Genomic DNA, 27,890 nt, shown 5'->3' on the forward strand with positions numbered 1-27,890 from the left:
CACTCTTTTCCATACTCCCGGGATCAGTAGCTTCTCAGAAATGGAGCCTACTATGTCTTTTCCTTTAGCAGCTTGACAACAATACCACTACATTGGAAGACAAATGTTACCCCCTCCTTATCCTTGTGGGTCTTTAATGATATATATGCTTATGGAGGAAATACTACTGCCCCACAATGCTCATACATAAGTGCAATCTCAAACCTCCTAATCAGGAGGCAACAAGGTCCCACTAGTGATCTCCTACGAGGACATCTGGATTGTAGCACTGCTGCTGAGTCGTGTAACCCCCTGTGGTTCTCTTATTGTTATTATTTTTATCATTTTCATGAATTCTATTATTCTCCTGGCTTTGGTTTGTCGCTTAAGACTGTCTGTCCTTCTTACCTTCTTCTGCTCTATCTTTCTTTTTCTAGTCTCGGCCATCTCAAGTCATCTCCTATTCCTTCTTTTCTATCCCATCTACCATTTTTTTTATACAGCCTATGCCACCATATTTTTGTGGGTTATTTCTTTCCCTCAAGACTGCATGTGCATTGCCTTTACGTACATGCTTGTTGGCTATGTTTGACATGTTCATTATGGTTTATGCAATATGTATAAGACTCTACCCAATCTTGTTGTGGCTTTATTCTCATAATTGTATGTTATTTTGAAAACAAAAAATGTATATTTGTGTCTAAAATGAAACCTGTCAGGGCAATATATAAGGCAGATAAGGTTAAAGCCTGGCAGAAGGAAAGAAAGCAAAAAAGATCAAAGAAGAATGGAAAGTCAGTGAAGACACAGGCACAAAACACCCGGCTAGTTACCTCTAGGAGATAAATGTGGATGCACCCATTAAAGGCAGTAGCACCTAAATATGAAATAGATGGGATTTCTAAAGTAGGATTGCTGAAAAGGTGAAAACAGTGGGGAAAACTATCAGGGTTAGGACAACTTCTAGTGAAGATAACACCTGCATGTATTTGGATGAAACAAAATTGACCCCTCCTGTCAGGAGAATCAAAACTCAAATCATTTTATCCTGGAGAGGGGTTATAGTTATAGGAGGGAGAACTGGGCGGTGTTCCCTTTTCTTTATGATGGGAAGGCCAGTTACAGCAGTTAGGGCAGTGAGAGCAGGAGATTGCCCATATGCACTTGTCACTGTACTGTTGGAAAAGTCATCTTCTCCTACACAAGTGATGGCTTCAGTGGACACTGGAGCGGAAGTCATGCTTTTACCAGGAAACCTACCCCATCAAAAAGGAGGAGTGATGCATGTTGAAGGTTTAGGAAGGCAGAACACACTGGCACTGGTTATTGGTAAGAGAGCAGAAGACTATTGAGAACAGGAGTCCTTAGGCCTGCTGCAAACACTTTCCCTGCTCCAGTGTTTTCAGTATGGAAACTGGAGGGAACAAGGGTAATGACTGTGGATTAAAGAGGCCTATACACAGTGGCACCTCCATTAAATTCAGCTTTACATCATATGATCACCTTTGAATTTGGAAGTCAGTGTTTCACTAAATTGATGAGATCATGAATCCTAGGACAAAAAAGGCTGTAACTATAGCATTACACCTTCTGATTAAGCGCACGTATAGCATTACACCTTCTGATTAAGCGCACGTATAGCATTACACCTTCTGATTAAGCGCACGTAGAACAGACAATGGGCTGTAAATGATGATGATGAAGTCGAGGGAACTGCAACAGAGGAGAAATTCCTGGGAATGATGTAGACTGGGCCACAGAATAAAAACATCTGTGCAAACTATTCAGGGACTGTTGGGACTACAAAAATCATGTTCACTAGGAAATCATAACAGAAGATAAATTACCTTTAGATTATCTTAAATTGTATGTATGCTTATTTTTAGTACTCTGTATCTCTTGTATTGTTTTCCTGTACTTTTAAGCAGTTTGTACAATTGATTAGTAAAACCACATTAATCTATTAATGGGTGGTTTCCTTGCTTTTATGCAAAGAATTAGGCTGAATTCACACCTATGCAGTTTTAGTGCTTTTTGCATTTTGCAGATTTGCACTACAATCCATTTAACATGGTTTCCTATGGAACGCGTTCTGTAGTGCAAATCTGCAAAATGCAAAAATCTCTAAAACTGCATAGGTATGATTCCAGCCTTAGGCAAGTAGTAGCCAAAAAAGCAAAAAGCAAAATATGAAGCAAATGAGCATTACCTTGTTATTCCATTCTGGAGATTCTTCATTATGATAAAGCATAAAAAGGTCTTCTGAAAAATTAAGATTTACCAACACTTCCAGGCATGGGTATTTTAAAATACTTTCAGGTTTTGTATTGCTGTTATGGATACAGTTCGTTTTGTCTTTGAAAGTTGCTCGCACAAGGGTACATGTAGATTCTGCAGTCCACACACTTCAAAAGGCAAAATGTTACATTAAAATTGTTTATCAAAATGTCCTTCACATCATTGTACAAATGTTAATATCACTATTTGAATGTTTAATTAAGGTATTGTATTCATGAATGCTTTACCCCTTTCTGATACACAGTTACATAGTTAGTAAGATTGAATAAAGACACCAGTCCATCCAGTTCAACCTGAGTGAGTGTCTACAATTGTCCCTATCCCTGTACATTGTAAACTCACATTGGTCCATACCCCTAAGGAGCCCACAATCCAAGGTTCCCATTCACATACTAGGGCCAATTTTGGACAGAAACCAAATAACCTACCTGCATTTCTTTGGAGTGTGGGAGGAAACCGGAGTACCCGGAGGAAACCCACGCAGGCACAGGGAGAACATGCAAACTCCAGGCAGGTGGTGTCATGGTTGGGATACAAACCCTTTTTACTGCTAGGCGAGAGTGCTAACCACTACACCACTTTGCCACCCATTTGCCATAACATTTGTTATGGTATGCTTAAAGTGAAAAAAAGGGGCACAATGCCTCTCTGTTGCGCAATGCCCAGAATCTTCATGGACAGGGGCATATCTACCACGAGGCAAACAAGGTGTTTGCCCTGGACAGCATTATTCAGGGGGGCGGTGCCGCCCCCCAGGCAGAAGAGCAGTGGCGGCTCTTTAATTAGGCATTGCGGCTGCCTAATTTACCTAAATAAAGAGCCGCCTCTGCCTCTAAGCAGGGCAGCTCAGTCCTTTGCCAGTATCCCCACCTAAGATTATCAGCTCCCGACCCCTCCCTCTGTTCTGCCCACCCAGGGCTCCGCTGCGGAGGTTGGGAGGTTCAGCTCTGTTCAGTGCCAATCCCCGAAAGGAGGCTGGCTAGGGAGAGGCTGTGTGCAGAGCAGAGTGGAGCCGGGTGATGTGGCAGTACTGGAGCAGTGCATTGGCCGATTGTAGCCTCTCACCTGCTCCTCCTCCTGTCAGGACACTCACATGCAGAGCCATCTAGGGAAGGAGCCAGGATGATGATGATGATGATGAAGTTAAAGGACCTCTACCACCAAGGCCTGCTATGGAAGAACATCCAAGAGAAGCACCTTGCAGGTGCCTGAGGGATCCCTGTCTGGGCTGTGTCTGGGGTGGGGGAGGGGACAAGGTGACTGCAGAAGGGATAGTGTGAGGTCACTGCAGGTGTGTCCTTGCTGCCTGTCACTAGAGGGTAGGAGGGGAAAATGCTGCAACTAAACTCGAGACACAAACACTACATTGTATATACTTACAGGGATCACACTGCAATCATATAGTTCAAGGATATGCAATTAGCTGACCTCCAGCTGTTGCAAAACTACAAGTCCCATCATGCTTCTTTCTCTGGGTGTCATGCTTGTGGCTGTCAGAGTCTTGCTATGCCTCATGGGAATTGTAGTTCTACAACAGCTGGAGGTCCGCTAATTGCATATCCCTGATATAGTTATATAGTAGGCGAGGTCGAAAAAAGACACAAGTCCATCAAGTCCAACCTATGTGTGTGATTATATGTCAGTATTACATTGTATATCCCTGTATGTTTCGGTCGTTCCAGTTCCTTTTCTAATAGTATCTTAAAACTATCAATGCTCCCAGCTGAGATCACAGCCAGTGGAAGGGAATAACACATCCTTGCCACTCTTACAGTAAAGAACCCTCTACTTAGTTTAAGGTTAAACCTCGTTTCTTATAATTTTAATGAGTGGCCATGAGTCTTGTTAAACTCCCTTCCGCAAAAAAGTTTTATCCCTATTGTGGGGTCACCAGTATGGTATTTGTATATTGAAATCATATACCCTCTCAAGCTTCTCTTTTCAAGAGAGAATAAGTTCAGTGCTTGCAACCTTTCTTCATAACTAATATCCTCTAGGCCAAAGATATGCAATTAGCGGACCTCCAGCTGTTGCAGAACTACAAGTCCCATGAGGCATAGCAAGGCTCTGACCACCACAAGAATGACACCCAGAGGCAGAGGCATGATGGGACTTGTAGTTTTGCAACAGCTGGAGGTCCGCTAATTGCATATCCCTTTATTAGCTTTGTTGCCCTTCTTTATACTCGCTATGGATGAGCTTCGAGTTCGAGTCGAACTCAAGTTCGACTCGAACATTGCCTGTTCAGCGAACAGTGAACAATTTGGGCTGTTCGCAGCAAATTCGAAAAGCCGGAACACCCTATACAAGTCTATGGGAGAAATCTAAAGTGCTCATTTTAAAGGGTAATATGCAGGTTACTGTCCTAAAAAGTGTTTGGGGACCTGGGTCCTGTCCCAGGGGACATGGATCAATGCAAAAAAAAGTTTTAAAAACTGCAGTTTTTTCAGGAGCAGTGATTTTAATAATGATTAAAGTGAAACAATAAAAGTGTAATATTCCTTTAAATTTCATAGCTGGGGGGTATCTATAGTATGCCTGTGAAGGGGCGCATGTTTCTGGTGCTTAGAACTGTCCCTGCACAAAGTGTCATTTGTGCAGGAAAAAAAGTCTTTTAAAATCACTTGCGGCTAAATTGTCGGGTCTCCGTAATACAGAGAACACTCAATGAGTGTTCTCTGTATTAGCCGACAATTCATTCATTCAGGTCTGATATGGATATTAAGGGGAACCCCGCATCAAATTAAAAAAAAAAATTGACGTGGGGTCCCCCTAAAAATCCATATCAGACCCTTTATCCGAGCACGCAACCTGGCAGGCCGCAGGAAAAGAGGGGGGGACGAGAGAGTGGCCCCCCTCCCTCCTGAACCGTACCAGGCCACATACCCTCAACATTAGGAGGATGCTTTGGGGGTCTGTGACCCCTCAAAGCACCTTGTCCCCATGTTGATAAGGACAAGGGCCTCATCCTCACAACCCTGGCCGTTGGTTGTGAGGGTCTGCGGGCGGGGGGCTTATCAGAATCTGGAAGCCCCCTTTAACAAGGGGACCCCCAGATCCCGGCCCCCCCCTGTTTGAAATGGCATTTCAAACAGGGGGGGGGCGGGATCTGGGGGTCCCCTTGTTAAAGGGGGCTTCCAGATTCTGATAAGCCCCCCGCCCGCAGACCCTCACAACCAACGGCCAGGGTTGTGAGGATGAGGCCCTTGTCCTTATCAACATGGGGACAAGGTGCTTTGAGGGGTCACAGACCCCCAAAGCATCCTCCCAATGTTGAGGGTATGTGGCCTGGTACGGTTCAGGAGGGAGGGGGGGCCGCTCTCTCGTCCCCCCCTCTTTTCCTGCGGCCTGCCAGGTTGCGTGCTCGGATAAAGGGTCTGATATGGATTTTTAGGGGGATCCCCACGTCAATTTTTTTTTTTAATTTGATGCGGGGTTCCCCTTAATATTCATATCAGACCTGAAGGGTCTGGTATGGATATTTAGGGGGACCCCCACGTCATTTTTTTTTTTAATTTGACACGGGGTTCCCCTTAATATCCATGTCAGACCTGAAGGGCCTGGTAATTGAATTTAGGGGAACCCCCACGCTTTTTTTTTTTTTTTTAATCAATGAATGAATGAATTGTCGGCTAATACAGAGAACACTCATTGAGTGTTCTCTGTATTACGGGGAGCCGACAATTTAGCCGCAAGGGATTTTAAAAGACTTTTTTTCCTGCACAAATGACACTTTGTGCAGGGACAGTTCTAAGCCCCAGAAACATGCGCCCCTTCACAGGCATACTATAGATAACCCCCAGCTACGAAATTTAAAGGAATATTACACTTTTATTGTTTCACTTTAATCATTATTAAAATCACTGCTCCTGAAAAAACTGCAGTTTTTAAAAACTTATTTTTGCATTGATCCATGTCCCCTGGGGCAGGGCCCGGGTCCCGAAACACTTTTTAGGACAGTAACCTGCATATTACCCTTTAAAATGAGCACTTTAGATTGTGAACGTTCGAGTCCCATAGACTTTAATAGGGTTCTAAAGTTCACACGAAGTTTAGGTCTGTTCGCAGGTTCTGGTGCGAACCGAACAGGGGGGTGTTCGGCTCATCCCTAATACTCGCTCTCTTTCCAGTACATCTTTCCTGAGGACTGGTGCCCAGAACTGGACAGCATACTCTAGGTGCGGCCAGACCAGAGCCTTGTAGAGCAGGGGAGAATTATCATTTTATCTCTATAATTAATCCCCTTTTTAATGCATGCCAATATTCTGTTTGCTTTGTTAGCAGCAGCTTGGCATTGCATTATCTACTAAGACCCCCAGGTCTTTTTTCATCCTAGATTCCCCCAGAAGTTCTCCCCCAGTGTATGGATTACATTCATATTTTTGCCACCCAAATGCATTATTTTACATTTTTCTATACTGAACCTCATTTGCCATGTAGTTGCCCACCCCATTAATTTATTCAAATCTTTTTGCAAGGTTTCCACATCCTGTGGAAAAGTTATTGCCCTGCTTAACTTAGTATTGTTCGCAAATACAGAGATTGAATTGTTTACCCAATCCTCCAGGTCATTTATGCACAAACTAAACAAGATTGGTCCCAGCACAGAATCCTGGGGGACCCCACTACCCACATCTGACCATTCTGAGTACTCCCCATTTATCACCACCCTCAGAACTCGCACCTGTAGCCAGTTTTCAATACATGTACTCACCCTATGGTCCATGCCAACGGACCATTGGTCACAGGTATGAGATCATCCTATGTCCTGCTGGTCCCATCCTCTGCACCACTGACCATATGCTCTGCCCCCCTGACCCTGCCTCTACCCCACTAACCCCATCTGCTGACCCACTGACCCTGTCTTCTACCCCACTGACCTCATTCCCTGACCCACTAATTCTGTCCTCTGCCCCGCTGACCCCATCCTTTGACCCACTCACCCCTGTCCTCTGCCCTACTGACCCAATCCACTGACCCTGTCCTCTGTCCCACTGATCCCATGCTCTGCCCTACTGACTACATATGTGGCACTTGGACAAAATCCCATATGAGCCCAGGTTTACACTAGCGCAATCTTAAACATTGCATGTGATTCGCACCCACACTGCAGATGTTGATCACATGCAATGTCTGTGAGATGCAAGTTCCGCCATACAGTTGTATGGCTGAACTTGTATTAAATTCACAGGAAAAAAGTGCAGGGACTTTTTCCCCCCGCACTGAAATCGAATCACATGGGTGTCCTAATTTATCACCAGATACCTTTATATGTCAGATACCAGTGGTGGCTGTAGCTCTGCAAAGATTGAAGCCAGTTAATTTAAGACTTGTAAGTATAACAAATCTTTTGCACAGGATAGTTCCAGTTCACCTGTTTCAGCTAGTGACAAAGTTGTTTTAAATGCATATAATCAGTGGCGGCCCAGGCAGTCACAAAAAAAAAGTAAAAAAAAAACAAAAAAATAAAAACTTTTTTTTAAAGCTGGCCCTTTAAAAAGAAAATACAAAAAAGGGTCCTTAAGTGCACTGTGTTCGGATGCCGGACACAGTGTGATGCCAGACACAGTGCACTTATTGGAAGAGCCATGTCTATGCAATCACAAGATTACAGATGCGGTGCTTCATTTGCAGGTGTGTGGCCCGCCTTGTGGCTCTTTCTGGAGCGCCGATTAGCTTCCGCCCAGCGCTCATAGTATCTATTTTGATTGACATCTCAGTTTGATGTCACTTCCTGTCTCTCTGTAATTGCGCCCAGGAGAGAAGAAACAGGAAGTATGAGAGGAACGGACCTCTCCACAGGAGACACCGCTGGAGAGGACAACACACAGCAAGGTTGTTGCAATTTGGTGGTGACACAGGCTGCGCAAATTTGGTAGTGACACATGCTGCTGCATTTGGTGGTGACACATGCTGCTGCAATTTGGCGGTGACACATGCTGCTGCAATTTGGTGGTGACACATGTTGCTGCATTTGGTGGTGACACAGGCTGCTGCATTTGGTGGGACACAGGCTGCTGCATTTGGTGGGACACAGGATGCATTTTATGTGACACAAGCTGCATGTAAGGAGGGACTCTGCTGGGGGCACCTGGTGTAAGGAGAGACTCCACTGGGGACACCTGATGGCACCTGATGGCATCTGGTGGCAGGCGACGTGGCTAGTGACACACTCACTGATTCTGCATTATGGTGAGTTGAATGATTTCATTTTATATTACAATGTAATAATAGAAATATGTGTCAATCATCCTGACACCATATCAACCATGGTGCCGGGATTGAAGTGCTAACACTAGGTGTTTGGAATATCTTTATCTGCTGATTGTTAAACTTTCTAGAATACACATATTTCTATGTTGTGTAGGATCTGGGCCTGCTGCCCCTCCGTCCCTCATTCATCTCAGACACTAACCACACCACCTTAGAGCCACGCCCACTATTTTGTTGAAACCACGCACATTTTCAAGTGGGAGGGGTCAAAAAGGAAGGGCTGGGTCTGGCGCCCCCCATCCTAAAACTTCACCCACCGCCACTGCATATAATTAACAACTAGTGTATAAATTGCAACTGGTGTGTATCTGAATTTGACTTGACAGCATCTAGCAATCCTTGTACAGCAGGGATAGGCAACCTTACAGAGGTGGAGATCTACCTGAACAACATGGGAGAAGTCAAAGATCAACGGGCATAGTGTCTCCTTCTCACACCTAATTTAAAACGTCTAATTGCTGTACTACTGTGTCGCAATCATGTGCATTGCCCAGCAATCATGGGTTTAAATCGGGTGGTGAGGCGGCAACATATCACCACCTGTCAAACACACTCAGGTTGCTTTTCAGATGAGAAGCAGTGCCTGCTGCACTTGCACATGATCCCTTAGTTGCATTCAGCAGCAGCACCCTTAGGGCTCCGTGACACTTAAAGATGAGGGGTGGTTGAATACCAGTTTTACCTTTTCCAATCCCTACCCCCATTTGGTGTACACATGCCGCAGCACGAATTAACGCCCCCCTGTTGCTTTTGATGGGTGCAACCACCTCCCAATTGTGACCCATTCAAGTAAATGAGGCCACTCTGCAAGTGCCCCACAACTTCATGCTTCTAAAGGGGTCCAAGGGTTTAAAACAGGTGGGGAGAAAACACGAAAACACCACCAGGCTGCTATTATGCCCAGTGTATTGCTGCACATTAAGTGCAACCTTTTTTCGCATATATTATTGCTTCTCATTGACCTGAAGATCTCTTCTTTCCTGCTGGCACTACTCTGGAGACTGCTAGCAAGGATAAGAGGGGGAGTTGGTATTGCTTTGCATGGGACAGGAGCCAGAAATACAGAGGAGTCATTGACATATGTGGCTCTTGCTTTTGGCTACAGCTCCAACATTACAAGTGGTCCCTCTGCATAGCACTCTGATGTTCTGGAATGGTAGGTCAGCAAGCTCAGACCGCAATCTTCCAGTCACCTGTCCGTGATCTACAAGTTGCTGAATCCCATTGTACAGCATCACCCAGATTGGATTTTAAAGGCAAAGTTCACTTTTTTTCTAAAACCCAGCTCCCCTATACCAATAATGTAGCCCAGTTACAGAAAAATACAAGCTTTCTTTGATTTTGAGAACAAGACCTTACCTTAACCCTTGCTATATTTCTTATATTTCTGGTATACAGACAGAAACATAGAAACCAGTAGGACACAGGAAGAAGTTTGCCAGCTGACTTCATTAGCCCACACCCTTCACTTAGGAATTAAGTTTGCACATCACCCCCTGGCATTTCTCCTCATATGCATTTGCCTGGCTTCCTCAGTGTCCCTTCAGGTGGGATCAGGCTGCATGCTTAAATCCCTGGGGCTGCATGCAGCCCAAGGGACACCCATGATGTAGTGCAAGGGTCTGTATGATTGGATAGAGAGTGATTGGCTAGATGGTGTTTCCTCCTAGCAAATTACCTAGTTGCACTTTCAGTGTCAGTAATTGTTAGCGGCACACCAAACACAGAAGTGAACACACATTTTGCCACATGATAAAGCAGGCGACAAGTGCAGTAAAAAAACGTGCATTTCTGGCCCAGCTATCCTAATGTGCTTTTCTCTCACTTACCTTATCCACAGGAGGTTTAAAATCGTATCCATTTATTTCAATTTTTTAAATGATTTTTAGATTCCATTACTTCCTGTAGATTGTCTCATCGTTCATTTCTTATAGGCCATGTCCCTGAAGCCTTTACATCCTTGTCGCATCACAGACGAGGGTGTGATAAGGTGTGTTCACCACTTTGGAACACACCTCCCTCATAACAATACCACCTTCCACCCACTTCCTATAATCAAGGGCCTTTCTAATTTGATACAAATTTAATGGATTGTTCAGGTGTGTAAAACAGACACTAAAAATTAAAGTGCTTCTAAACCGAAAAAAAATAATGTTTTGCAGTTTACCAGTCCTTAGATGTGGTCACTAAAGTAATTTTTTTTCAGGCTTTTTGCCCTGTTTTGCCCTGGAGACCCCGTCAGTAACACACTTTCTTTCCTATGGTAACAAAGCTCACTTACTTTACTGTTTCTATGAAGGGACTAGAAGCATGTTAGAAATGAAGCTAGCCATAGATGGTGTGATAGAGAGAGGCTCTGTCGCTATAAGTTTATAGGAAAGGGTGACCCAGGAGTCTCATTAAGGGTTAATGCAAGGTTAAGAACTAGCATCTCTCCAGATTTGGTAGTTCTGAATCAGAACATTCAAACCTGGGTCCAGGTTTTGCTAGCAACCTGGCTCACTACAGAGGTGTGCAGGGTCATTATATAGCAAGGTCTAAGAATTGCTCAAAGCTCTCATTTTTGGAGATCACTCCCAGTGTGGGAGACGGAAGGTCTCACAAGGAGTCAGAGGACCCAGCCACAAGCCAGCGGGTCTCCAGGATTTACCACAATCCTTAGGCCAGAGGTGGGCCAAGCAGCAGGGCACTGCAACTGAAGTCTAGAGAGCCAAGTGTTCTGAGAGAGCTGAATGACACAGTCAAAGGACTGGTAAGAGGAGCAGCCGTGCTGCCAACACATAAGCCAGGTGGCTTGGTATTTTCGTTAATTCATGTTATGTGGAAGAAACCCCTGCATGGGCAACTGATGTTTAAGTTAACTTTTCCTTTACTCAATAAAAGTGAGCTGCCACATCCTAAAATTGCAGTTTGGACATTGTAAATGCACCTGCTACTTGAGTTTAATCACCCCAATTAACCCAATCTGAAAATTATTAGGAAGTCTAATGCCGCGTACACACGAGCGGACTGTATGGCATACTTAGTTCGTCATACAATCCGACAGACAGTCCGTCGTACTTTCCACTGAACGGACTTGAACACACACGGATGCACAAACAGTCCGTCGAAAGCTTGCACGATGACGTGTACAGCACGTACGACGGGACTAGAAATAGGAAGTCCAATACACAGCAAAGCACCCTTCCACCGTGTAAATCCTTTCTGGGCATGCGCCATTCTTAGTCCGTCGAACTAGCGTACTGACGAGCGGATTGTCCGCTGAAACTAAAGTACGACGGACAGAATTTCGAAAAATCCGAAATTCTTAGTACGCCAGACTGCACGCTGAAAAAGTCCGCTGAAGCCCACACACGAGCGGACTGTCCGCTGAAATGTGTTTCGACGGACTAAGTACGCCATACAGTCCGCCCGTGTGTACGCGGCATTAGAAAAATGTATACGAAAATTCTCAGAACATTATAATGTCATTCAAAATATTCAGTTTGCTTTTAGCATTTGATTTTAGAATGAATGGACTTTACTGAACAAAAACCACATACACTGTTAGAAATTTTCTCATTATTGTAGAAAATTACCATTGATTTCATCCCCAATGACTACAAAAATAAACAGATTATTTTGGCTGAAATTCTACCCATATGTAGCCAGCTTTAATAACACCCTCTCTCATTTCTCAGTATAACAGGGATGGTGGAGTCCTGTAGCCTTAACAAACATTCTAATGAGATTGAGATAACGCTACAGAATGTGCAGGACAGTGAATAGGACTACATTTCTGATAGGATAGACAGTAAATACAAGAAGCTCATTTTAAATATTTTCACGATAAATTTAATGTACCTTTTTATATACTTAGGTAGAATGGTGACTCCCAACAGAAAAAACATCATTACCGAACATATAATCATTCCAATGCCCAAGCATACTGCTCGTGTCTCTCCTCGCTTTTGAGCCATAAAAAGTTTCTTTCCCATCGTAAATTCATTTATGGACTGCAAACGATAATTATTTCATCTGTTTACAGAGAAATTGTGTTTTCTATATGGCTGTAAGTAAAGATATCACAATGTATAGGTTACGTTTGAAAATTAAAACATCACAAAGTTAAACAGAGGTAGATATCACTTGTCAGCACTGCCCTATACAATAAAAAAAATGGGATTGTGCTAATATTAGTACATGTGTTTTGAAAGTTGTTCCCTGGCTGCAGAAAATTACATAGTTAAATTATTAATTTTGTGGTGTGTGTGTGTGTGTGTGTGTGTGTGTGTGTGTGTGTATGTGTATAAAATATTTGAGTTACTCCAGTGAATATTTTATTTGAAGCATGACATAGGCATTTTCAAAATCAATCATTGCCATTGCTGATATATTTAAATATGGGGAATTCTTTTCCATGCCCTATTCTGTACAGGCATACCCCACTTTTAAGTACGCAATGGGGTTTATTTACTAAAGCTGGAAAGTGCAAAATCAGGCTCACTTCTGCATATAAACCAATGAGCTTCTAACCTTGGCTTGTTCAATTAAGCTTTGGTAATAAAACCTGGAAGCTGATTGGTTTCTATGCAGAAGTGTGACTGATTTTGCACTTTCCATCTTTAGTAAATAACCCCCATTGTGTACTTAAAAGTGAGGTATGCCTGTATATAGCTCTATTATACAAAATCATCTGAGTGCCGGTTCACACAAGGGCAGCGTCAAAGTGGCCCGACTCCTGTCGGCTCTGAAGTCTCCGAGTACATCGTGACTTCAGCGTGGTTTGCAAAACTACTTCGGTATAGAAGTCAATGCAAGCTACCCCCCTAGTAGTAGAGGAACCTTTTTCTAAGTCAGAGCGACTTGAGTCGCTCCTGTTAGAACCGTTTCATTGTACTGAATGAAGTGAGACTTGTCGCTTGACAGGTTGCCCCTGTGTGAACCTGCACTGAGCATTCCAACATACTAAATACTTAGTCATTTTGAATGAGAAATCGTTGAATAACCCCAATTTGAATAACAATACAATATAGTCAATCAGTAAATTCCTGCTGTAGAAATGATCAAGACAATAAAAGAACCTCATTTAAAAGACAATAGTTACAAACTTCTGATTATCATTTACACTTAAAAATAGGCTTAATTTACTAAAGAACCTAACTGGTCTTTGTAAATGAATCCAAGGCTGTAACATAAAATTTGGAAAAAGTGAATCGCTGTGCATACTTTCCACTTTCTCTAGAGCCCCATTGTTGAAAAAAATTGATCTTCCAAAATTTGGAAAACATGCTTGGTGTCCTTCAGAAAAGTTTGTAAGTTGTAGAGAACAATGTAAAATTATTACAGCAGATGTTAATTCACTTTATACTCTCAATGACCACAAAGATGCAATTGAAGCTGTAATATGGGCTTTGGATACATACTCTGATCTCTTGAACAAACATAAGAATTTATTATCGAATGCCTGTTGTTTGGGTTGAGGCGCAATTACTTTCGCCACGATTCCCAATATTATCAACAATTGACTGGTCTTGCCATGGAGCAAAGTTTGCCCCCAGCGTGGCAAACTTCTTTATGGCAAAATGTGAATATTTCTTGAAAAATCAACCAAAACAATTAAAGTGTTATGATCTCTTTATAGACGAAGAGTTGATAATATGGAATGGAGATAATGAGAACTTGGAGAGATTTAAACAGAAACTGAATGAGAATCAAAAGACATCTGTCTGACATGGAAACAACATTAAACTACCATTGAGTTTTTGTATTTGCGATCAAAAATTAGAATGATCATTTTAAAAACATTGTTTTTATATCTTTACCTACAGGTACGTTTTTTTAATGCAGCTTACCAATAGGTAAAATTAATATCAAACGTGCACCGTTTAAGAACAGCAGCCAGTAACGTCAGCAGCGCATGCGCTCTGAAGGAAAAGCATACCTGTGCCATTCCTTTAGAGCTGTTTGCCGTGTCCGAGATTCCCGTGCACATGTGGCACGGCTCGTCCAGTCAGAACCCAGAAGGAAGATTGGGTGAAGATGGAAGCCTCGGGCAGTGGTGGCAGGTTGCTGCTGGAAGGCTTGGTTCTAGTCTTTCATATTGTGCTAGTATGCGGTGCATACTAGCACACTATGCCTTTTACCTTGCAGGTTTTTTTTTTCTTTTTTTAAATGCCTTTACTACCACTTTAAAACTTGTGATAGGAATGGATATATTCCAAAAAGGCAGTTGCCATCATGGATCATGGTTATACAACATAACCAGGGAGTAGTTTTTCAGACTGAAAACAAACCGCACCGAAGACAATAGGGTGGATTTACTGAAACCGGGGAGTGCAAACTCTGGTGCAGCTGTGCAAGGTAGCCAATCAGCTTTCAACTTCAGCTTGTTAAAATAAGCTTTGACAAAAAAAACTGGAAGTTAATTGGTTTCTATGCAGAGCTGCACCAGATTTTGCACTCCCAGGTCTTAGTAAATCAACCTCAGTGTGTTCCCTGAACAGGCAGAAATGATTGCTAAGAGATTGATCTATAAAGGGTATGAGAGAAGATTTATGCAGGAGAAAATTTTTAAAAGTGAACAGTTTAGATAGGAAAGAATCGTTACAGGATAAGAATAAGATTTGTGAAGGAAATCCCCAATGGGATGCTATCATCCTGGATTTTACAGTGGTTATAAAGGCAGAAGGTAACAAACCTTATGCATGCAGCATGAGCCCAATCTAAATCCAGCAATATTCATGAGAACAGGGACACACAGAGCAGTGCTTGGGAGCAAGCACGCATGAGTACCCCCATAGCAAGCAGCTTGCTATGGGGGCACTGCCACTCAGGGATGGGAGGTGGAGACCATAGCACAGAGCAGGTAACTAAAACATATTTGTTTTAAAACAAAAAAAACTGTATTTAATATTACTTTAATTTACAAGCATAAAAAAAAAAAAATAGAAAAAATTATTAAGCGTCACTGGCAAAAAAAAAAAGAACGCCATTAACCATGATTTTGCCAGAATTTCCAAAGTTTATTTACAGAAGAGGTTCAAACTTAGGGATAAATTAGTCAAATCAGTCCTAGGTCCCCCAAACTGTTCAATGTTCTTATTTCTGAGATTGGATGGTTTTTGCACCTGTAGGAAATGCTATACTGGTAAAGAAGCAAAAAACAATATAAAGAAGAGAAAATAATTTATTGCTACTGTTACAGACAAAAAATATATATTTAAAAGTGTTGTTTCTTGTACTACTGAAGTGGACATTTATATTTTGGAATGTCCTTGCAGATTTCAGTATGTGGACGGACCTCTAGGACTCTAATGCCGCATACAGACGATCAGAATTTCCGACAACCAAACCGTGGATTTATTTCCGACAGATGTTGGCTGAAACTTGTCTTGCAAACACACGGTCGCACAAATGTTTTAGAAATTCTGATCGGCTAGAATGCAGTGACGTACAACAAGTATGACGGGACTAGAAAAAGGAAGGCCAGTGCGCCACCCTTTGGGCTCCTCCTGCTAATCTCGTGTTAGTAGAAGTTTGAGAGACGATTCACGCTTTTTAGCCTTGTGCTTTTCTGATTGTTACTGCTCTTTAATTTGTGCTTGTGGGTCCGTATCTGGTTTTCAGTACATGTAGTTAGTTAGCATCTGGTTTTCAGTGTGTTCTATTTCTAGTTCGTGTTGATTTTCAGCTCGTTCTTCTCGGGTTCTTTCTGATTTTCAGTGCGTTCTGGTTCGTTCTGACTAGCCAATCGTTTTGAAGCCATGTTGTGGTTACATACTCGTCATAGAGTTCGTGCTATGTGGGGGCTTGGTGTTGGGGTTCTTACTTTGACCCAGGTGCCAGGTACATGAACAGGGGGAGGAGGAGTTCATGGACGAAGAATTGATTGCTCCAGTGTGACCAATTCTCGCACATGCCTTTGTTGCGGGAGATCTGTGGGAATAATCCTGATGATTTTAGGAATTATCTTCGGATGACGGACCCCGTTTTTCACCATCTGTTGGCTATGCTGCCCCTTATATTACCAAGCGGGACACCTGCATGCGGAAAGCCATCACTCCGGAACAGAGACTAGTCGCCACCTTGCGGTACTTGGCGACGGGGAGAAGTCTGCAGGACATCAAGTTCTCGACATCTCGTACATCTCCCCCCAGGCTCTGGGGATCATTATTCCAGAGACCTGTTCTGCCATCATTTAGGTTCTGCAGAAGGACTATATTAGGGTAAGTTTTCTCCTTTAGCATCACATTCTATGTATTTAATGTTTGCTAATGTATTGTATTTCATTATCTTCATGCATGCTTGAATTTTTTATGGTCCTTTTTTTGTCCTTCATGCATATTTGCATCCGCTAACCTCCCCAGCATGCTATCCTGGGCCCATACACACTTAGCTTAGTTAATGTATTTTGTCAGCGCCATATTAGTGTTTTAACCTAAACCACCCCTAAAATGTGTACAAATATTATTGCTGTCCTTAAATTCAGGCAGAGTGCAAAAGGCTTTTGTTTTGGGGGGGGGGGGGCAAACTCATTTGGAACCCTTCCTTCCCCCCCAACCGCTAAGTCAGCCAATACCAATACTCTATCAGCTGACTTTGCCAAACCCATACACATTACCCTTACCTCTTTTGTGGTCATATTTATGGATGAATTCACCAAAGCATGTAGTGAAAGGTCCTGCCTGAATACTTTCAAATGGTACGGTTTGAAGTTTTTTGCTCTCCTATTATCTTGATAGGTAAATGCAGAATGTAAAAATGTGCTTCAATTTGAACAGTGTGTATTCATATTTTTGGATTATGACACCTCTTACCTATCCAGTGGGCTGCCAATAGTTTAAGTAAGGAGGGGCTGGCCAAAGTAACACACATTATTTCATTATTTATGCATTCAGCTCTCAATGAAGTGGTTACATGTCCAAAATATCCCCCCCCCCCTATAATTTTGAAATGGACCATCCGAGGGGGTGGACCTTATATTTTTGTCTTTAACTGCTTGCCGACCGCCTGCTGTCTTATGACGGCCAGGCGGCACGGCTCTCTTTGCGGGAGGGCGTCATATGATGTCCTCCCATTTAAACAGGGAATGCGTGCGATCGTGTGCGCGCATCCCTGTTCCTTTCTCGGCGTGTCACGGAGACACCGCTCGCCAACGAGGGGGGTGAACAGCCATTGGGCATGTTTATCATGTGATTGGCCGATCACAGATGGTTCCACCCCACTGGGCACGGCACAAGCGTGCTGCGCATGCATGTCAGTGGTGGTGTGTTCCCGGGAACACTGCTCATCACCAACACTGGTAAACAGCCATTGCTGGCTGTTTATCTACGTGATCGGCTGTGATCCTTTCACAGCCGATCACTGAATGTCAACAAACCACGGTAACGAGATGTTACCGGATGTGTGAGGAGATTGCGTTAACATCTCGTTACCGCTTACAGTATACACCAACACACACTAATTGCCCCCCCCCCCCCAATATAGAGGACCTGTCACCACCCATCATAGTACCTGTCACTTACAGTCCATCAGAGTACCGGTCACAGTCCATCAGAGTACCTGTTACAGTCCATCTGACTGCCTGAGTATCTGTCACAGTCCATCTGACTATCTGAGTACCCCTCACAGTCCATCAGAGTACCTGTCACAGTTCATCTGACTACCTGAGTACCTGTCACCAGGCCATCGGAGTACTTGCGTACCTGTAACCAGGCCATCAGAGTACCAGAGTACCTGTCACCAGGCCATCAGAGTACCTGAGTATCTATTTGCAGCCCAAGCCTCATAGAATATACATTGGGGTGTTTGCTTTCCAAAATGTGGTCACTTTGTGGGTAATTCCACTGTCCTGGTGCTCCAGGACCTTCAAAAGTGTGATAGGTAGGAAAGAAATGAAGTTAGATGTGTAATTTATGCTCCTAGAATGCACAAAGGTACTACTTTAATGTTGGGCCTCTGTATGTGGCCAGGCTGTGTAAAAGTCTCACACATGGGGTATCACCATACTCGGGAAGAGTAGCAGAATGTATTTTGGGTGTAATTTTTGCTATATACATGCTATGTGTTAAGCCACATACACACAATCAGATTTTCTGCTGATTTTTTTCCTTCGGATTTACCAAAACCATGTAGTGCAAGGGCCTGCCTGATTGCATACAAATTGAAACACCTAAGGTTTCACCTCATGTTATGTGGTTTTAGTAAATCTGAAGGAAAAAATCTGTAGAAAATCTGATAGTGTGCATGGGGCTTAAGAAATATCTTATAAATAGACAACTTTGTGTAAAAAAAAAAAAAAAATGCGTTTTCATTTTTGTTCCACATTTTCCAAAAATTTCTGGAAAAAATAAACCGTTCAAAAGACTCATTACACCTCATAGATTATACGTTGGGGTGTTTGCTTTGCAAAATGGGGTAATTTTGGGGGCAATTCCATTGTCCTGGTGTTCCAGGGCCTTCAAAAGTGTAATAGGTAGTTGAGAAATGAGATGTCATTTATGCTTGTAGAACGCCTGAAGGTGCTTCTTCAATGTTGGTCCTCTGTATGTGGCCAGGCTGTGTAAAAGTCTCACATATGTGGTATCGCCCTACTTGGGAAGAGTAGCAGAATGTATTTTGGGGTGTGATTTGTTGTTTGCATATTCTGTGTGTGAAAAATAACCTGATAATATGACAATTTTGTAAAAAAAAATAAAACATAGATCTTCATTTTGCACAGAATTGTAGGAAAAAATGACAACTTAAAAAAACTCACCATGCTACTTAATACCCTGGAATGTCTACTTTCTAAACAAGGAGTAATTTGGGGGGTATTTGCACTGATGTACTGAAGGCCTGATCAGATGTGATCAGTTTTACAGTGATTGGCACCATAATTTGTAGACTTTATAACTTTCACAAAGACCAAATAATATACACTAATTTGGGTTATTTTTACCAAATATATGTAGCAGTATAAATTTTGGCCAAAATTTATGAAGAAAAATTACTAATTAGCAAAATTGTATGACAAACAAAGAAAAGGGCATTTTTTCACAAAATTTATGTATTTTTTTATTTATAGCACAAAAAATAAAAATAAAACACTAGTGATTAAATACCATCAAAAGAAAGCTCTATTTGTGTGAAAAGAAGGATGCAAGTTTGATATGGGTACAGTGTTGCATGACTTAGTATTTGTCATTCAAACTGTGAGAGAGCTGAAAGCTGAAAATTGGTCTGGACAGAAAGGGGGTGTAAGTGCACTGTATTGAGGTTGTTAAATACTCCTTAAAATAGATGTTTTATACTTATGTTGGCCAAGAATGTTTGTGTCTCATCTGCTAGCAATGTTATGTGCAAAAGTACATTTTTTTTCTTTGTTTGACTCCACAGTTTCCTTCAACGCCACAGTAATGGCAGACTGTGGCTCCCTAATTTGCCCAGCGGTGGGACTTTCCCCAACTACAGAGGGGCAATTGATGGGAAACACATCCACATCGTGCCACCCCCAACTTGGGGTCATACTGTTATAATTACAAGGGGTTTAATAGTATTGTGATGTTGGCGGTGGTGTCGGTGGTTCCCCCTGTTCCTGATGCCAATCAACATGGCAGAATATAAACTAAAGCAGATAATACATGCATGCTGCATTCTACACAACTTTCTCAGGAGAAATGCTACAAACGATGTGGCATCAGTTGGGCCTGAGGCTGGATTTCCAGAACAAACAACAACCCTGACTGCGCTTGAAGCTGGCCGTCCTGGCTTGCCCCCGAGGTCTGAGGAAAAGTGCCTGCAAGGTCCATCAAAAATATATGGAATACATTGCAGGTAGGGGGGGCATTGATATGCCAGAAAATGTTTGATAAACCTTTTTAGATAAAAATTTTTGTTATAATGAAAGAATATTTCATTTGATTTACTGCTTGTTTCTTTTAGCTGTCTTCTAGGTTCTCCAATGGGCTTTTCTTTTTGGCAATTTTCTTAAATAGTGCAAACGTAATTTAGTTGTTACGTGAGGTGACAATCTCTTCTTCAGCTATTATGTTGTGGGTCTGCTACACACACACAATGTTTTTGTCGTTAATGTATGTAATGCATTAATGATAAAAAATTCATCCTTTTCAGCACCATGAAGTAATTGTTTTAAGTCCCCAAACTGCCCTCACTTGAAAGTGCACTTGTAGTGCAAAGTGGATTTGCCTTTAACCACTTAACAACCACCCATAGCCGATTAACGGCTTCAGGGCGGTTGTTTAACTCTGAGAGGCCGTTAATTAACGGCCTCCCAGAATTCTGCTCTCGCGCGCTCCCTGGGGCGCACACACGAGAGCATCCGTGACCGACAGGTCCAGTGGACCCGGCGCATCACGGATCACGCTAATCGGCTGCTCATCGTGCCCGTTTACCACGTGATCGCTCCGTCAAATGACGGAGTGATCACTTGTAAACAAACCGGCGTCATGTTATGACGCCGGTTCCTCCCTCCCCCTCTCTGTACCGATCGGTACAGCGGAGGGGAAAGAGATCGGTGTCAGAAGCGCTGTGGGCTGCATCTGCAGTGCCCACATCGCTGCTCATCGAATTTAACCCCTCCATACCCTGGCAATACTCTGTAATACCAGCTAATACTCTGCAATACCCCCAATACTCTCCAATACCCGCCAATACTCTCCAATACCCGCCAATACTCTGCAATACCCCGCCAATACTCTGCAATACCCCGCCATAAATTGCCATACCCAGCCATACTTGGAGATACCCAGCCATACTCAGTGATACCCTGCAATACCCAGCCATAGACGCCCTCACTGCTTCTACCAACTCGCCAATACGATCAAAGCCAGAATCTTTTTTTTATTTTTTTTATTTCAGGCTTCCCAGCCTAGAGGTGAGATGTGGGGTCTTATTGACCCCCAGATCTCACTGTAAAGAGGACCTGTCATCCCATATTCCTATTACAAGGGATGTTTACATTCCTTGTAATAGGAATAAAAGTGATCAAAAATTTTTGGGGGAAAAAAATGTCAAACTAAAATAAATAAAGTAAAATGAACAATAAAAAAAAATATTTTTTTTAAAGCGTCCCTGTCCCCATGTGCTCGCATGCAGAAGCGAACGCATACGTAAGCCCTGCCCACATATGAAAACGGTGTTCAAACCACACATGTGAGGTATCGCCGTGAACGTTAGAGCGAGAGCAATAATTCTAGCACTAGACCTCCTCTGTAACTCAAAACATGTAACCAGTAAAAAAAATTTAAAATGTCGCCTATGCGGATTTTTAAGTAACGACGTTTGGCGCCATTCCACGGGCATGTGCATTTTTGAAGAGTGATATGTTTGATATCTATTTACTCAGCATAACTTAATTTTTCACTTTATGCAAAAATTGGGCTAACTTTACGGTTTTTTTTAAAGCACAAAACATTTTTTTCCCCAAAAAAAAGCGTTAGAAAATTGCTGTGCAAATACCGTGGGAGATAAAAATTTGCAACGACCACCATTGTATTCTCTAGGGTCTTTGCTAAAAAAAATATATAATGTTTTGGGGTTCTATGTAATTTTCTAGCAAATAAATGATGATTTTTACATGTAGGAGAGAATTGTCAGAATTGTCCTGGGTGCTCTAGAACGCCTGATGGTGTTCCCTGCATTTTGGGCCTCTGTATGTGGCCACGCTGTGTAAAAATCTCACACATGTGGTATCGCTGTACTGGGGAGTAATATCAGAATGTGTTTTGGGGTGTAATTTGTGGTATGCATATGCTGTGTGTGAGAAATAAACTGATAATATGACAATTTTGTGGAAAAAAAAAAGTAAAAAAAATCTTGATTTTGCAAAGAATTGTGGGAAAAAATGACAACTTCAAAAAACTCATCATGTCTCTTACTAAATACCTTGGAATGTCTTCTTTCCAAAAAGGGGTCATTTGGGGGGTATTTGTAATTTTATGGCATGTTAGGGTCTCAAGAATTGAAATAGGCTGTCAGTACTTCAGGTGTGATCAATTTTCAGATATTGGCACCATAGCTTGTGGACTCTATAACTTTCACAAAGACCAAATAATATCCACCAATTTGTACTTATTTTTACCAAATATATGTGGTGGTATAAATTTTGGCCAAAATTTATGAAGAAAAATTACTAATCTGCTAAATTTTATAACAGAAACAAAGAAAAATTCATTTTTTTACAGAATTTTCAGTCTTTTTTTCTTTTATAGCACAAAAAATTAAAAACCGAGAGGTGATTAAATACCACCAAAAGAAAGCTCTATTTGTGTGAAAAAAAGGACAAAAATTTCATATGGGTACAGTGTTGCATGACTGAGACATTGTCATTCAAAATGTGAGCACCAAAAGCTGAAAATTGGTCTGGTTATTAAGGGTGTTTAAGTGCCCAGTGGTCAAGTGGTTAATAAATAACTCCCATTGTCACTATAAACACCAAATTACTACAAAAACTGGTATTGAGTATTGAAAGAAGAAGCCACACTTTGTTGAGTAGAAAACATTTTATTTTGTGCATTAGAAAAGTGGTTTTGAACAAACCAACATATTTGTACAAATAGCCTTTTTTGGGTTAAACAGGCATGTTTAACCTCCCTGGCGGTACGATTATTTCGGATTTTAGGTGCTAAAAGCGGTACAATTATTTTGCATGAAAATTTGGTGTTTTATATTGTAGTCCTGTAATTCTTAGCAATAACTCACTTAAATCTAGCAGACATCCCGGGTATGATAAAGTTTGAAAAATGAAATCATAAATTATAATATAATAAATAATTATAAATAATTATACCAAATAATAATATAACAATAATAAAAATTATTCAATAATGTAATCAAATCAAAAACACTGAAATTTGCTCAGTTGCAGAATTGTCACTGTCATTACTTTTCAGTATTTGATGACGGATCTCCCCACAAATCGCTATCGCTCAATTCTGCGAGTGATTCCAATTTATTATCACTGTTTTCTAGCTGGTCTAAAATCATTTTTGATGTAAAGGGACAGTTTTGGTTGCTATAGACAATCTCCAGTTTCAAGGCATAAAGAACAGTTTTCATAATATTAAACTGCATGCAGGACACTGGGCAGACCACTAGGGACAAAGGGGATGTGAAATAATTACATACAGCAATGTAATCTGTACAATTACATTATACTGTATGTATACTGTGTGTTTCACTTTTTGAATTTGGCGCCGATCTCCGTCCCTGTGCGTCGCAACACTCGCAGGGAACGGAGATCGGCTCCATGATGAATCGAGCGGAGGACGAGCCGCTCATACAGAGCGGAGACATCGCTGGATCCAAGGGAGAAGGTAAGTAAGCGTCCTTCTGGATCCAGCGATGCGGTCCCGAGTCTGGCTCGGGGTTACCGCTTTTGGTATAAACATTCCACCCCGAGCCAGACTCGGGAATACCGCCAGGGGGGTTAAAACCATAAACATGCACAACTCAGGAACTTACAAAGTTCAACTTTGATAAAGTGAAGGAAATATCAGACAATAGTATGTTCAGACTGTGTTGCTATTGCCTTCATCAGATGGGTGTCACCCCTGTAAAAGAGAAAAATTTTGAAGATGCATACAAATTGGGAATCAAAATGTGGATTTCCCTCCTGATCCCATGCCTAATGTCAACATGTGCTAGCTCCCAGCATGGGGATCAATGGACGTGTTCAGGGGTGCAACCCCTTCCTCTCATTTACTTTAGTTGCGAGGAAGGGGTTGCACCCACAAAATGAGTACCTTCAAATCCTGTGATGGCAAATCAAAATTTGGCTTTCTAAAAAATAATTAAAATGTGTGAAAATAATAAAAATACTAGAAGAATTTTGGGGTGTTTTAAATTCTGCCTAAAACATCAATGTTGTTTTTGAGTCTTTTTTCCACATCATTGAGGTCTTCCTTGATCTTCTGTAAATCACGATTGCACACCCTGATCTCCCCAATGAGGACGTGTGCACTTGCACTTGTGAAATGAGATTCTTCTTCCACAACATCCACATCACCTAAAATAAAAAAACGCATCACGTATTATAAATATGCAGGCATATATCTATTACCTGATGCTGTGATCTCAGACACTCACCTGTTGTGGTCACTATTTCACCCACTTCATGAACCTCTCCTTTCTCCACATCCTGAGGTTGTGGTGTTGTGAGTTCCCCTTCTTTCCAAGGTTGGGGGTCCCCGGTGACCTCAGACGTCCCAAGTCTTTTCTCTCCTATGTGAAGTAAAAAATAGGTATACTTAGCACACTCATATTTGAGGCCAGAAATAGGAATATGAAAAATTACTTGAAGTGTCGTACAATTGTCTATTTTGCCAGAGTTCCAAGCTTAAAACATGGATTTTCTTTGCCTTTTGAAAGCTGGAATAACTACCTTTTTTGTGCAAGTTTCACAGATGGAGACACCCCTAGTATACACTGGAGCACCTGTGTGAGACACGCTAAAAAGTTTGTTCTGGTGTCCCACACTAGTGCTCCTGCGTGCAGATGTGTAAACAGCTGCTGAGTATCCTCTCCTTACACTGAATCAAGTTTGCATTTCATTCTATTTACAAACCCTAGACAACAATGTAATAAACTTATTTTAATACAAATAGGCATGAACAAATGTAGTTAACCTGAATCTGCCAAAAACATTGTATTAGTGGGCGAACGAACGAACGAGGTTACTGTGCCCACGAACCTGAGACTTGCAAATTTAAAGTGTACAACAGTAAAGAAAAGCACATGGAGCAGCACGAAAATAATAATAATAATAATAATAATAATAGGAACACGTGACAAAATACTTTTTTGCAGTACTCTCTTGATTTTTCTGTACTGATCCTGCTCCCTCAATTTGAGGTCTGACCATCGTTTCCTCAGTTGATCCTTGGATCGCCATACCCCAAAATACTTCTGCAGACTTTTCACAACTTTAACCATGATCTTGGCCTTTCTCACATTTGGGTTTGGGTAAGGTCCATGCTTCCCATCATAATCAGCCCTCTTTAAGATGTCCACCATCTCACCAAAGGACATATTAGAGACCTTAAATCTCCTGGATCGGGACGTTTGTGGCTCTGGGCTTTCCTCGTCCTCCTCGTTGCTGCTCTCCTCTGAATGCACTTGCTTCGCCATGTGCTCTCCCACTGCACAGAAAGAGAAGGGATGGGGAATATACTAGAAAGAAGGTCAGGGGTGGGCGGAGTTTCATGCATGCGCAGTGTATATCAAGCGCAACACGTGTGTGTCATACGTACAATATGTGAGAGATGGACAGAGTAGCATAAGCGCCAATCGTGATAACGAAGGTATAATTTTAACTTGGGGTATCAGTGGTCTATACTGCTTCTAGATTGATGCCTATATTGGGACAAGATTAGGGGAGCTTAGCCTGGCATTAGGGTTTGTCTTGTGTTTTGTAGAGAAAATGGATCGATTCAATGATCATGACTTCCTCCCCCAATTCATTGATATGTACAGAGAGCTGCCCTGTCTGTGGAAGGCAGTGTTGGATCAATTGCTGGAATTGGTGAAGCCGCAGATCCCCATGGCACACATCAACTATTTGAAGGCCAAAATTGGTAGCCTGAGGAGCACATATAATAGGGAACGCAAGAAGGTTCAGGATTCCACAAGATCAGGAGCAGCAGCAGATGATGTTTTAAGTGTCCCCAGGCTTTGGTTCTATGACAGACTGCGGTTTTTGTCAGACCAGACTGAAAGCAGGCCAATCACTCTCAACCCTTCCTTATACTCTTCTTTCCACCTCAGATGAGGCTTCAGAAGTCCAACCTGGGCCTTCTACCCGGGAAGAAGATGTGGAGGAGCCCAGCTTGAGTCAGGTATAGCATTGTTTAACATATTTCTCAAAATTGTGTTTATGGAACAATAAACTAAAAATATATATATGTCAACAAAGGGATATTGGTGCTGTTCCCAAAAATAATACGTGCACCATGTGCAAAACAAAATATATATCCTACCCACACCTCTAGATAAAAGGTGTGTATACAAATAGTATCTCTGTAAATAAAGTGCTAGTGCATAGTAATGGTAAAGTGTATCAAACACACAAAATGTGCAAAAGGCAAATAAAGTGCAAAAAAATCCGTACCAGTTGTATGCAAATAACAATAAATGTAAAAAAAAATTGATAAATTAATACTCTATAAGTTTATACGTATATATCTTCCTAAAGTGCAAAAATAATTCATTAATTAAATATAATAGTGGATGTGGAAGATTTTAATGAAGAGGAAGAGGAAATCGCAATGGATGAGAGTCCTGGATTAGATGGGATTGATGTTGAAATACAGGGGGCCCAGTAATACATGCCAAAGATTTGAATTGCCCCCCCCTGGGAGAAGGGGAGGTCCACCAACAACACCGAATCAACCATCCAACTTTTCTGGGGGGAAGAAGGAATGATAATGTGAGACTAGAATTTGGGAGGTCCCCTGGCACTCTAAGGTATAATATCCCTACCTACAATAGATTTTCCCCTTTTAGGGAAAGAGGACAAACACACACAACATCGGAACTTCCAGAATACAAGGGAGTATAGAGAGGATGGGGATTTTTTCCAAGGGAGACCAAGGGAAAGACCCTGGATGGAGGAACCAGCAAATGGATCAGAGTGGCTTTTGGAGGGGAAATGGACCTCCAGGGGATATGGACAGAGAGGACATGACGAATGGGAATCAAGGGTATCCCCCTTTTCACAATCAGCGGATGAATATGAGGAATGGATGGTCCAGGAATCCAGGAAGGGATCAGGAGTCCTTTTACAGAGGCATAGAAAGAAACAGACGAGAGGAAGAAGGGGAGGGAAGAAGAAAATGAAGAAGAGAGTACTAGGACAAGGGATTTTCAACTTAATTAATGTTGTTTTTACTGATGAAGAGTTGCGTATTTTGGATTTAGGCCTCAAATTTGCACCAGATAAAAATATTGATAAATTCTAAGTTTACATTGATTTACAGAAGTGTCAGGTCACCTTGAGGCGAGGTGACAGATGCACACCGTAGGGATCAGGAGTGCACCGCAAGGTTGTGGACCCTACGGCTGACTGCTGCGGACGGGAGACAGGTCCCACCGGGGTTAGAGCGCAAGATTCCATGGAGCGTGGAGTCTAAGAGCCAGCAGGTGTTCACCAGAGCCTCGAGTGGTGAGAATGGACTTGGCTGCAACTGGCTCCAGGTCGCGACCCCCAGGGTCCCCCAGCTCACACCCACAGTAGGCAACAGGAGGATAGGGATGGTGAGGGACAAAGCCAAGGTCGGGGCCACAAGCAGACAGAAATAGACAGGGACACGCCAAAAGGTCAGGATCACAGGCAACCAGGGATAGTCAAAGACACGCCAAAG

General features: G+C 42.2%; 1 protein-coding gene across 1 annotated transcript in view; it reads right to left on the reverse strand.

Annotated features, from left to right (window-relative positions):
- The window catches only part of LOC143963841 (putative calcium-activated potassium channel subunit beta), a 121,602-nt gene that overhangs the window by 39,951 nt on the left and 53,761 nt on the right, over positions 1 to 27,890 (reverse strand). Inside the window, exons 2-3 of the mRNA XM_077473580.1 lie at positions 12,394 to 12,599; positions 2,189 to 2,384 (exon numbers count right to left, since the gene is read on the reverse strand). Of these exons, the coding sequence (XP_077329706.1) occupies positions 2,189 to 2,384; positions 12,394 to 12,527 (330 nt within the window). The 5' untranslated portion in view covers positions 12,528 to 12,599. The remainder of the gene's footprint in view (positions 1 to 2,188; positions 2,385 to 12,393; positions 12,600 to 27,890) is intronic.

This window comes from Lithobates pipiens, unplaced genomic scaffold (assembly GCF_037356315.1).
Source record: "Lithobates pipiens isolate NorthernLeopardFrog02 unplaced genomic scaffold, aLitPip1_a1.2 Scaffold_8, whole genome shotgun sequence".
Lineage (NCBI taxonomy): Eukaryota > Metazoa > Chordata > Amphibia > Anura > Ranidae > Lithobates > Lithobates pipiens.